At 46.3% G+C, this 12,915-nt stretch overlaps 1 protein-coding gene and 1 long non-coding RNA gene across 4 annotated transcripts in view; one reads left to right on the top strand and one right to left on the bottom strand.

The window, feature by feature from the left end:
• Nucleotides 1-771: 771 nt before the first annotated feature.
• On the bottom strand, nucleotides 772-8,069 carry LOC120369561. Its single transcript, XR_005583240.1, has 5 exons — nucleotides 7,919-8,069; nucleotides 6,126-6,250; nucleotides 4,274-4,415; nucleotides 1,425-1,600; nucleotides 772-1,323 (listed from the first exon to the last, which is right to left on the bottom strand). It is a non-coding gene; the product is annotated as an uncharacterized LOC120369561 (long non-coding RNA).
• PXK (PX domain containing serine/threonine kinase like) overlaps nucleotides 8,045-12,915 on the top strand; it is a 51,672-nt gene continuing 46,801 nt past the window's right edge. The window contains exon 1 of one of the 3 annotated variants that reach the window (XM_039483059.1): nucleotides 8,045-8,243. In XM_039483059.1, coding sequence (XP_039338993.1) covers nucleotides 8,142-8,243 — 102 coding nt within the window. In that variant the 5' untranslated portion in view covers nucleotides 8,045-8,141. Of the gene's footprint in view, nucleotides 8,244-9,791; nucleotides 9,876-12,915 lie in introns of those variants that run through there. The other 2 variants (XM_039483058.1, XM_039483057.1) reach the window with 2 other exon arrangements.

The raw sequence follows: 12,915 nt of genomic DNA, 5'->3' as shown, positions 1-12,915 counted from the left end.
TTGATCTACACAAGAATGGTCATGTTTAAACAGCACAATTCTCTGTTCAAATGGCAATTGACTAAAAAATTGGTGACAGCAAAATGTAGTGGTAGTTTAAGGACAGCAAGAACCCGTAATGTACATCTGGTTCTTTAAAAAGTTTTTAAAGGTATCCAAGACATTTTAAACTGCACCCTAGAGACAATATTGTGAACAAGGTAAAAGTAAGAGGTAGCTGCACAATCAGTGACTTTATAAGATGAAACAGAGTAAAATAAGAGTTTGTTTATTTGAAGGCAAGTGTAGTCCGTTTAATTTCATGACTTTCAAGCAGATCTCAGTTTCAACTGCTGTTGATGCAACTAAAAAGAAAATGGCAGGAAGCAGGGTCCCCAGAACGAAGACTTTTTCACTGTTCAGGAGCTAGAGAAAAAGTAGATCTCTTCTTGGCTGTGAAACTTGCAGCTGAGTTAATAGCGTACATAAAAATGGCCCAAAGGTCCATCTAGCCCAGTATCTTGTCTTCCGACAGTGGCCAGTGCCAGGTGCCCCAGAGGGAATGAACAGAACAGGGAATCATCAAGTGATCCATCCCCTGTTGCCCATTCCCATCTTCTGGCAAACAGAGGCTAGGGACATCATTCCTGCCCATCCTGGCTAATAGCCATTGAGGGACTTATCCTCCATGAATTTATCTAGTTCTTTTTTGAATCCTATTATGGTCTTGGCCTTCACAACATCCTCTGGCAAGGAGTTCCACAGGTTGACTGTGCATTGTGTGATGAAATACTTCCTTGTATTTGTTTTAAACCTGCTGCCTATTCATTCGGTGATCCCTAGTTCTTGTGTTATGAGAAGAAATGAAGTCAACTTTCAAACCTCAAACTCTGCTGATTATTCTCCTGTGATAGCTCAGACTTTTTAAAACTTCTCTATAACACAGTTTTATTTTTGTCTTGTGACAGATTGTCATCTCTGGTGATCTGTTTGAAAACAAGAGACAATTAAGTTAAAAAGAGAAGAGGGCTCATCAACCAGCTGGTAGTTCTTCCTGTGCGCTCCATTCAAGCAATAATTAGTACTCTATGTCAGCATTGATTTGCATCAGATCTTTTTAATAGCCCTTTCAGCTTCTGTGTATAGCTCATATACATTAGCATATTCGGAGAATGCTTAAAATAAAATTGGTAGCTGATAATGTTGACGCTGAAGCTTGTAACTGACAGTGTAGCTCCTGATACCATCACATTCAACTCCTCCAACTCCTTTTGTCATGGGGTCTTGCTTCAGAGCTTAAGGGAGTCTGTGGGCACTGACAACAATTACAACTCACCCTCTCTGCTGGGGAGAAGAGCTTAAAATTAGGCTTTCAACAATAATGACCTTGAAAACCTAACTTTTAAGAGTTGCTTATTTCAGTCATATAAATAAGCTGTACTTACTAGGGTTGGTCTGTACTTAGATGTTAGTTCAACATAGCTTCAGCAGTCCGGGTGTATGAAAAATACATACCCTTGACTGAGAGCTATGCCAACCAAACCCTCAGTGTAAATGCAGCTATGTTGATGGAAGAACACTTTTGCTGATGTAGCTGACTTTGTTCAGAGAGGTGATGTTCCTAAAAAACATGGAAAAAACCCTTAGCTACATGGACATAGCTAAGCCAATGTAGTCTCTGTAGTATAGATACAGACTATGCTCTGGAAAACCAGTGCAGACTAAAAATCATTCATATTATGGGGTTGCTGGGAGGAAATACTACCAGAGCTCCCAGGCCTTTGAAAGTAAATGAAAATCCAGATTAATTACAGTACATATGGGGAGGCCTTAAAGAACTCCCAACAGGAGAATACAGAGAAAACACTACTTTCATTGCTGGATTATCTGACACCAGAGATGCTGAAAGAATTCTGGTGGTAGCTTCAGACAGAAATCTGATCTACAAAGGATTTTGATAGTCCCAGACCTCCACTAGGCAATACTGTTGCAATGGAAATAATTTACAGTAATTCAGACTTCACACATAAGGCTATGTTCTGCAAAAGTGGAAGATTTATACAATTGAGGGTCCTGTGTTATTTCAAGGATGTTCTTCTCGCAAACAAACTCCTGGGGAAAATCAAACTAAACAACTGATAGCAAAGTTGAGTTCAAAATGACTATTTCATTCTCTGTGGAGTAGCTGTATGAAGTCTTGTGTTTAAAAAAAAAGTTTCCTGTTTTTCTCTGTCATTGAGACCATAACTTCTGTGATAGCTCAATATGCATATGCTCTAATTTTCTTATGGCACTGTAAGTGAATCATTATTAAACTTCCAAATAATCCAACGTAGTGCCAGACAGTTTGCGTTCCCTTAATCAGTGTTTGTACTTTAGCAAAGTGATTTATATCAGACAAATACTGATTTATCATCTTATTTCTCAGGTAGGTGGGTAATGATGTATATCAGGATCATAGAAATCATAGAATCATAGAACTGGAAGGGACCTCGAGAGGTTATCTAGTCCAGTCCCCTGCACTCAAGGCAGGACTAAGTATTATCTAGACCATCCCTGACAAGTGTTTGTCTAACCTGTTCTTAAAAACCTACAATGATGGAGATTCCACAACCTCCCTAGGCAATTTATTCCAGTGCTTAACCACCCTGACAGGAAGTTTTTCCTAATGTCCAACCTAAGCCTCCCTTGCTGCAATTTAAGCCCATTGCTTCTTGTCCTATCCTCAAAGGTTAAGAAAAACAAATTTTCTTCCTCCTCCTTGTAACAACCTTTTACATACTTGAAAACTGTTATCATGTCCCCCCGTCTTCTCTTTTCCAGACTAAACAAGCCCAGTTTTTTCAGTCTTTCCTCATAAGTCATGTTTTCTAGACCTTTAATAATTTTTGCTGCTTTTCTCTGGACTCTCCAATTTGTCCACATCCTTCCTGAAATGTGGCGCCCAGAACTGGACACAACACTCCAGTTGAGGCCTAATCAGCGCAGAGTAGAGTGGAAGAATTACTTTTTGTGTCTTACTTACAACACTTCTGCTAATACATCCCAGAAGGATGTTCACTTTTTTTGAGGTCCGCATCTACTACTGTTTTACTCTAAAGCTCATTACACTCATTCTATAACAGTGAAATTCATCTCAGTGCAGAGGGACAGAAAAAGACCTGTGCACATCTAAGCCTTGTTTTTAAGGTCTTATATGGGACTTAAGTGGTGCATAGGTCTTGGCCTGACCAGCTGCATAGGACTGAATTTACTGTATATGCATAAAGAGAACTTCCTCTGAGAATATTAGAGATGTTCAATAATTTTATTCTTTCCTGCTTCTGGCTCTTTGTCCCCCTACCGTGTTCACCCACGCAAAAAAACAAAAACAAACAAACAAACAAAAAAAACACATCCCAAAGTAGTGGAGGAGCTGTTTTGATAGTGGATTCATGAGAGCTGGACTGCTCCCCCCGTCCCTGCCTTGTGTGTAAACATTACTATTATCCTCAAGCCATGATTATTTAACCTATTTCAGTGACACTAGATTGTAGTAGATACTAATGGCAAAGGACAACTGCTGTAAGTTTAACCCGCAGCCGTGCTGAGGGGAAGGATGCTGATACACACTGCGTGATTAATTAGCAGGATTTCCTCACATGATCGACTTCATCACTTCCAGTTGGTATTGCTGCAATAGGCTATTTCCCAAATGTCCTCATTACCTTTGCCCTTTGTACCTTTGTATATAGTGCTGATCACAATCAGCCTCTATGCTAAGCTGGGGAGAGTAAATTATTGGTCTAGAGATGAGGTTTGAAGGTATTAAGAAGTAAAATGCATATTGTCTTACAAAATCTAATTGTAAACAAATTACACTCAATGGTGGAATTTGTCTATTAGAACTGGAGGGAGGTGGGTTAGGGAAGGTATCAATAGAGGGCCCGTTTGTCTTCATCCTTGTTTCTTGCCTATTGTCCATAGTGTTTAGGTAGCCTCTTACACCCATGTCATGCAGGTATAAATGACTAGGCAAGGTGCAAAGCAGTAGAGAATCAGAGCCATAAGGTTTTGTCTATCCTAGATTCATTGATATTGCTAAATGTTGTTTGCTTATCCTGAGTTGATTGAAATGTGCCTTGGGTCCAGACCCACCAGGCCTTTGGTTGGTTACTAGTGGTGCTAAGCAATGTTTCAAACAGATTAGGCTTTTGGGGAGTAAAGAAGAACTGAGCCTGAATCATTCTAGCCTCAACTGCTTCTTTGCCAGCATGATTAGAGATGCTGTCACGAACCTTTAAAAATGACCTACCAGCCCTGGAGCAAGGGAGAGTGTCAGGAGCAGAACTACCGGCTCTTCTCCTCAGCTGATGAATCTTGTATCGTTTGCTGGCCAAAAGTCCTCCATCCCTGCCCATTACGCTATCGATGCCTTCCAGAGTATCTCTCACCTCCTTGGAAATACATTTATTCACAATTAATATAATTCATTTTGGGAACTATCACCAACCTCAGAAAGTTTTTTATTTTCCACTGTATAAATGCTTCTCCCCAGGCAGTTTAGCAAACCCCCCATGATGGTAAAATATTCTAAAGTATAAATTGTCCGGAGATGTTTGTGTATATTGTGAAGTGAATGGTGTTTTGTCCTTACAAAGCCGCATTGTAATGCAAAGGTAAACAAAAGGAGTTTAACAAAGGAGCAAGGGCTGTAATCTGGCTCCTTGAAACTGGAGGAGGTCGGCTGGGGCCAGGTGGGAGTGGACAAGGCCTTTTTTTGTATTCAGTGTGATCTCATCTCAGGAAAAATGTTGAAGCTGCTTCATCTCTGAGGCACTGGGTTTACCCTGGCGACTCCTGGCACAGAACCAGCACTGACTGCACATGACTTTCAGTTTCTTTTTCTCAGTTTGAGGTGCTTCACTTGGTTTCTTTTCTGTTATTACATTGGGCCTAACACAGTCAGTTGCTGAGCCTCTTGATTCCCAGTGAGGAGTCAAGTACACTCAGGACCTCTCAGGATCAGGCCTTCCCTGAATAACCTCTGGGAAGATTTTCAAAGGCACCCAACTCCAATTCTCATTTTGACTTTAATTCCTTTTTCTTCTGCCTCCCTTGGTGTGTAGTTCTGTGTCCATTTGATATAATGGGTCAAGTTTGAGGGGGTTGTTGGGTAAGAGCAGTGGCACTGGAACGATTTTTATAATGGGGGTGCTGAAAGCCATTGAACAAAACTGTAAACCCTGGATATGTTGGAAACCACTTCAAGCTAGGAAGTGCCACTGCAGGCCCAGCATTCCTAGTTCCAGCACCCCTGGGTAAGAGACAGTGGGTATCAGTTTGGAGCAGTTACCAAATCTAAATCCAGATGCTGATAGCCATAAACTGTAGGGAGTCAGGGAGCAAAATAGGCATCTCTGAAGCAAGGGTAATGGAGGGCCCTGCTGGGCATGGGATGAAGTGGTCTTGTTCCCTGTTGATCTGGGGTTATAAATAGCAGGAGGAGAGGGGATCATTGCTGGGGTCAAGTTGGACAATGGGAGAGAGTAGGGAAGGGAACAGTGATGCTTCAAGTAATAGCAGGTGGTGATTATTCTAAGACTATGAAGAAAGCAATAACTCTGCAGCCACACCTATTCATTTGGTTTTAAATGAGACTGTAAATGCTTGGGAAGAGGGACGGATCATGTCCCTCACTGTGTTTGTACAGTGCCTGGCAGAATGGGGTCCAAATCCTAAGTGGAACTTTTTAGTGCTACAGAAATCAAATCATAAATAAGTTTGATGCAGCACCCTACTTAAGGTGGGGTAGTTCAGTTTGGAGCTTTAAACCTTTGTAAGAAATCTCACTGCGATGGCAAAAAAACAAAACTCAGAATATAAACTCTGAGTGCAATTTGGATTTTTTTGTGGTAGTTTGATTAAAAATAATTTGTTACAGAAAGAATAAATAGAATTAAAAATAATAATAAAACAAAACAAAAAAAAACCCACCACCACCCCTTCTAGCAACTTTTCCCTGGATTGTGTAACTTTTCTTTGTACCCCTTTTGCAAAAAATCTGCAACATTTTGGGACCTGTCTTTTCTTCACAGAGTTGCTCCTCATGTGCGGATTCCTACAAAAGCAAATGACCTCAATAGTGTTAAGGCAGAATAACTTACGAAATGCATGGAATCGGTGCCAGCTAGGTGTGCTGATCTGTTGCTCTCCTAGCACATGCGATCACTGCTCAGGACCCAGGGTAGAGTGCAAGTTGTATGCAATCGGGTACATACTGGGGTACATGCTGGAGATGGAAGTGGAAGCAGTGTGGAGTGAGTTGTAACCAAGGTGAAGGTAGAAAGGAGTGAGTCTATCCCCTTAACTTAGTTCCATGTTATCACAGTTTTGGGTGGCTAGAGCATGGCCTGTCACAACCTTGCCTGCCAGTCAGCAGAGTTTTTGTATTGCTATAATGTGAGTGAGGCTGTGGAGCCCCTCAGTGCGGAGCGGGGTCCAGGCCTGAGGCTTCTGGGGACCCAGTCCACAGGGCCCGGTGTGGAGCTGCAGCCCCTGGATGGGGGTCCAAGTGTGCAGAAACAGGGCTTCCAGCAGGGTGGGGGGGCCTGCCCAGGTCTGTGGATGTGGGTCTCCTGGCTGGGTGTGGTGGGGCCCCTGAGGGATGGCCCCTGGCTGCCTGAGGTGAGCATCCCCAATCCCCCAAGCTGTGAATCCCCTGGCTGTGTGTGTCAGGGGCCCCAAGGTGAACCCCCCCCCAGGCTGTCAGTCTCCTGTCTGGGTGTAGCGGGAGGCCGGGGTGAGCGGCCCACCCTGGGTTGTGGTGGGTGTCCTGGCTGGGTGTGGTGGGGCCCCTGAAGGATGGCCCCTGGCTGCCTGAGGTGAGCACCCCCAATCCCCAGAGCTGTGACTCCCCTGGTTGTGTGGAGTGGGGGTGAGCCCCCCCAGCTGTCAACCTCCTGGCTGGGTGTAGCGGGGGGCCCTGAGGTGAGCCCCCCCAGCTGTCAGTCTCCTGGCTAGGTGTAGCGGGGGGGCCCAGGGTGAGCACCCTCCCCGGGGTGTCAGTCAGTCTCCTGGCTGGCTGTACCGGGGGGCCCAGGGTGAGCCTCCCCCCACAGGGTGTCAGTCTCCTGGCTGGCTGTACCGGGGGGCCCAGGGTGAGCCTCCCCCCCCAGGGTGTCAGTCTCCTGGCTGGCTGTGGGGGGGGGCCCTGGCTGAGCCTCCCCCCCCAGGGTGTCAGTCTCCTGGCTAGGTGTAGCGGGGCCCCTGAGGCGAGCTCCTCCCCCCCCAGGGTGTCAGTCTCCTGGCTGGGTGTAGCGGGGGCCCCAGGGTGAGCACCCCCCCCGGGGTGTCAGTCAGTCTCCTGGCTGGCTGTAGCGGGGGGGCCCAGGGTGAGCCCCCCCCCAGGGTGTCAGTCTCCTGGCTGGGTGTAGCGGGGGGCCCAGGGTGAGCACCCCCCCCCGGGGTGTCAGTCAGTCTCCTGGCTGGCTGTACCGGGGGGGGGCCCCAGGGTGAGCACCCCCCCGGGGTGTCAGTCAGTCTCCTGGCTGGGTGTAGCGGGGGCCCCAGGGTGAGCACCCCCCCGGGGTGTCAGTCAGTCTCCTGGCTGGCTGTACCGGGGGGGGCCCAGGGTGAGCCCCCCCCCCGGGGTGTCAGTCAGTCTCCTGGCTGGCTGTACCGGGGGCCCAGGGTGAGCCCCCCCCCCCGGGGTGTCAGTCCGACACCTGGCAGGCGGTACCGGGGGCAGGTGAGCCCCCGGGGTGTCAGTCAGTCTCCTGGCTGGCTGTAGCGGGGGGGCCCAGGGTGAGCCGCCCCCCCGGGGTGTCAGTCTCCTGGCTGGCTGTAGCGGGGGGGCCCAGGGTGAGCTCCCCCCCCGGCTGTCAGTCTCCTGGCTGGGTGTAGCGGGGCCCCTGAGGCGAGCTCCCCCCCGGGGTGTCAGTCTCCTGGCTGGCTGTACCGGCTGTGCTGGGTCCCGGGGCCTGACTGAAGTTCCGGGAGGCGGGCCGGGCCCTGTCCCGCCCCAGGCTGCGAGCGGGGCCGGCGCGGGCAGGGCGCGCTCGGGCTTTAAGACCCGGCGGTGCCTGGCGCCTCCCCGCTGTTGACAGCGGCGGCCGCGGCGCGGGGCGCTGCTGCGGGAGGCAGGTTGGCGCGCGGGCTCCGCGCTGCGCTCCCGGCCCGGCATGGCCTTCATGGAGAAGCCGCCGGCTGGCAAGGTGCTGCTGGACGACACGGTGCCGCTGACAGCCGTGATCGAGGCGAGCCAGAGCCTGCACTCGCACACGGTGAGCGCCGCGCCGGGCCGGGCCGGGTGGGGCGGCAATGGCCGGGGCCGGGGGGGAAGCGAGGAGCCGGGGGGGGGGGAGCCCCAGGGAAGGGGGGGAGCCCCAGAGGAGAGGGGAGCCGGGGGTGGGGGGGGGAGCCGGGTGTGTGGGTGGGGGAGCCGGGGTGTGTGTGGGGAGCCCCAGAGGGAGAGGGGTGTGGGGAGGAGAAGCCAGGTGTGTGTGTGAGAGAGCCGGGGGTGTGTGTGGGTGGGTGAGAGCTGTGTGGGGGGGGCGCCGTGTGTGTGTGTGTAGCCTCAGGAGGTGGGGTGCTGTGTGTGCAGGGAGGGGGAGCCCCAGGGGAGGTGGGGAGCTGAGTGTGTATGTGTGTGGGGGAGCCCCAGGGGAGGTGGGAAGCCAGGGGTGTGTGTGGGGGTGCCCCAGGGGAGGTGGGGTGCCGTGTGTGTGTGTAGCCTCAGGAGGTGGGGTGCTGTGTGTGCAGGGAGGGGGAGCCCCAGGGGAGGTGGGGAGCTGAGTGTGTATGGGGGGGGAGCCCCAGAGGAGGTGAGGAGTGAGACCTGGAGTATTGGCGTTGGGTGGGAACAAGCCCCAGGGCAGCTCACTGTGTGGATCTGGTGGCTCTGTAGTAGGGTTTTGTCTCCTGGCTTTCTACAGTAAGCCCAGTGCTGTGCAGCCCCTTCGCTTCCTCTTTCCTCAATGGATTTGCTCTATGCCATGTGGCATACCTGTCCTTGTTTATTTGTATTGTGCTGGTCAATAAAGTCACAGTGTAAAAACACCACCTTCTTCAGGCTTGTACACACTACCAGTTGTGTCGGTACAACTGGTGTCACTCTGGTGTGAATAAGCCACCCCCCTGAGCAACGTATGTTACATCGACTTAAGCACCGGTGTGGACAGTACTCCTGCTGACATAGCTACGCCCACCGCCGCTCACTGAGGTGGTTTTATTATGGCGATGAGAGCGAGCTCTGTCCCATTGGCACGTCTTCACCAGATGCACTACAGCGGCACCAAAGCACTTCTAGTGTAGACTAGCCTTTACCCAGGCCATCTCCCACTGCATCTGCACAGTTATGGCTGCTTACTTTAGTGCCAAAGTAAGATTTTAACATTTCTTTGCTTTTGTTCGCCTTGCTGATCCATCACAATGATGGGAGTGGAGCTGAGGTCTAATGTTAGTGACAACATACGGTTAAGTTCTGCCACCAGTTCCATCTGTGCAACTCCAGTGAAGACAAGGCTGCGCAGGTGTAACTGAGGGCAGAATGTAGTACTCCAATTTATGATGCTTAGCCAAAAAGAACCCAGTTTGACTTTCAGCTGCCAAGCTCATTTTCCTGTGATGTCTTTACACCTGACACCATTTTCTTAAAAACTGAGCACACTTGGTCTGGGGTCACTGATAACCAACAACAATGGAATTCCATAATGCTATTTTTATTGGCCTGTTCTTGGCGTATAACTGCACATTTAAAAACTATGTTTACCATCGTATTATCAAGCAGTGCCGTGGTACAGAATCAGAAAAGGAGACCTGTATGGTATCACATGTTTCAGAGCTTTACTCACTTAGCAGGGAATGGAGATGTAAGAGATGAGACCAGGTGTACTTCCACAGCAGCAGGTGCATTGGTAAGAGACTTGTTTTGAACATTAAGGGGTGTGTCCTTCAGCCTTATTCATTGTTTAGATGCATGCATATCATGGCAGCAGGCTTCTGTCTTATTCCTTGTGTCTGGTGAATGTTGTAACATGAATAACCGTAGAGGTAGATAGTGCTATATTTATAGTTAATAAGCATTCTGTATGATCAAAATTGTAAGCATACAAATAATCTGCACTTCTGCAATGCTTTCTGTCTGAAGATCTCAAATTGGTAGTTTAATGAAGTGACTTTTGTAAAGCAATCTCCCTCTGAACACAATTTCCCTCTTCTAACTAGGAGGAATCTATTAGAAGGCATCAGTGAGTTTAGAAGGCATGACTAGTGGTTTACAAGGCCAAGGCTCTAAATTCTGAGCTGTGTTCAAACTTGAATTATAACCAAAGCTATTTTAGGTATACTTTCTGACAAACCTTTTACTTGTCTCTGTAAACTGAGATGTGTAAGCGTGTTTAGTTGCATGAGAGATTACGTAATCTGTTTCCCTGTGCTACCAAGCCAGATCCCAGTTTCATTGTGGGTCCCCCGCCCTCCCCCCATTTAACTGTTTTCAACACCATTTATTACAATCCCTTACAAGTACAAAGATAACAATAGCTTTTTGTGTCTTTCCTTTTGGTTGGTTTGTGGGGTGTTTTTTTTTTTTTTTGGTTGATTCTCTAGCAGGAATTTAACTTAAAAAAAAAAAAAACCACACCAAGAGTTCTGTTGTACAGAAAGCGCTCAAAAGCAGTTTTCTATCCCAAATACTCTGTGTGATGTGACTTCCATGTGTGGGATTTCAGTAGCAAGGATTGTGACCCTTTGATCATTTGTCTCTGTACCTCTGTGTTAATTCACATTGGGGAAGATTCTAATAGTAATTCTGCTCTTCACCAGAAATGCACAAAAGATCAGAATGCAGTAGCACTGTGCTTTTGATTTAAAAGCTGTTTGGGGTGCGTATATTTCTAATAGCTTTTACAGTAGAAGCACTATCGTTAAGAATTAAAATAAAATGGTCTTGAGGTGTGCATAGTACAGATAGCCATTACCCCACGCTGCCTCTATGTAAACTAAAACAAAATAGCGACTGCCACAGCAGTCTGGATTTCCTATTTGACATGAAGCTACTACCCTGTCATCTTGGATATCTGACCTTATCGCCTTGTTTCTGAGCTGGGAAACTGGGTGAGAGCAAGAAGGAATTGATATCTATTGCATCTGATTTGAACTTTTATGGGGAAATTAAATTACAGTAACAGATCCCAAGTGTAGCGGCAAGATTCTCTCCAAGAGGAGGCACTTGTCAAGACATCTTGGGGGAGGAATAGTTGCATTTTACTGTATTCATGACGTAATGGAGCCACAGGGTGGTGGTTATGTTTTATTAACAGGAAGACTAAATGAAACTGAATGAAAATACTGAATGAAATAGGAAGACTAAATGAAAACCCTTTCAGGCTTTCAAAGAAAAGGCCCCCAAAAGGAAGAAATACTGGCTATAAATGTGTTTATCCTCTACGAACACATGGAGAGCAGAATTTTCATAAATTAGCATTGCCTTATAGCAGATACGAAAAGGGGGTTATAAATAAACCTGCTGTTCATATTCCAGTGATACATTCTATCTGTAATTTAAGGGGATGTGGCCATGTTAAAAATAATATTAAACAACAATTAAAATCCTTATCTGTGATACTGATGGCATCTAAGATTATTAAAGCAGAAAATGTGAAAGATCCAGTTATTTTTAAAAAAATCTTACATCTGTGTTGGTTTGAACAATGAAAATAGATAGTTTCCTCTTTTGAGTCTGAAACTGCTAAGTCACCTAGTGCTATGTTGTAATAGTTAGGCTGAAAATGCTGTGCTGATTGCTTAAAAACGTTCCATTGGATTTATCAAAAATGAAACACCCTCTTCCAGAGCTCTTAGAAACCAAGACCTGGGTCCAGATTTGATTTAGTGTTGTTGGTTTCATATGACATCCAGGCTAGGAATACTCTGTGAAGTTGTTATAGGCTCCAGAAATGGTCAGAGTTTTGAATAAACCAGTGACTTATAAGATAAAGGTGATGAATTGCAGGGGAAAAAAAATCTCTAAACATGGTAAGATACAAAGTGCAAGACAAAAACTAGTGATGGAGAAACTTAAAATGGACTCTTGTAGTGGATTAGCCTGCTTCTGTTAAATTAGGTCAAGTACAACAGTTTGGCTAGTATGACATTAAAATATTGGGGAAATGTAAATTCAATGGCATTGAATAGAATTCTACATTTGGCACCAGACTGATTCCTATTTCTTGTAGATGAGGAGGAAACTTCATCATGACTATCCCACTATGTATGTTTGAATTAGTCAGAAACCGAAGAGGGAATGAAATTGGTATTTGAAATGTTTGGACAAAAGTTTGCACTTCATGGTAATCAATGTAACTCTCTCACTTGAAAGAGAGCACACACAAACATCTTAAACTTGTACCAAGTGTTGTTGTCTGTCAGAAAAATGGCTATAAAATCACTATAAAAATTACTCACTCAGCAGACTGGCTCCCCATGTGTCATAGGATCTTTTGAGTAGATACAGTTCAATGTCAGTTAGCACTGTGGAGCCTGTACATCTATAGGGTTCTCTTCAGCTTCATGCTGCAGCAACAAAATTGTCATCTGACTTTTGATTTTTGACTCTTTATTGCTAGTGAAGACTGAGGAGACAGCCCCTGTCTCTCAAACAAAAACAAACCAAAAAAGAACTTGATTTTCTTTTTTTTCAAGTTTCTACACTGAAATATATATATATGGAACACCATGATCTAGCTTTTAGAGAGCTCTTTTTCTGATTAAACACAATGTAAAAATTCTAAGATTTCTTAGCATGTATAATTGGACATAGCTCATTTCATGTCTCAATATATACCATGTATGTACTTTTGCTTTTTAAGCCTTAAATGGGAAACTAGTCTTTCATGATGTTCTCTGCAGATCCCTGCTGCAGGAGTTGCATGCCTGGACCTGCGAGCTGCAGAA

Source organism: Mauremys reevesii, linkage group 7 (genome assembly GCF_016161935.1).
Source record: "Mauremys reevesii isolate NIE-2019 linkage group 7, ASM1616193v1, whole genome shotgun sequence".
Lineage (NCBI taxonomy): Eukaryota > Metazoa > Chordata > Testudines > Geoemydidae > Mauremys > Mauremys reevesii.
The sequence above is the reverse complement of the archived record's forward strand: the minus strand, read 5'-3'. Positions and strand labels throughout refer to the sequence as shown.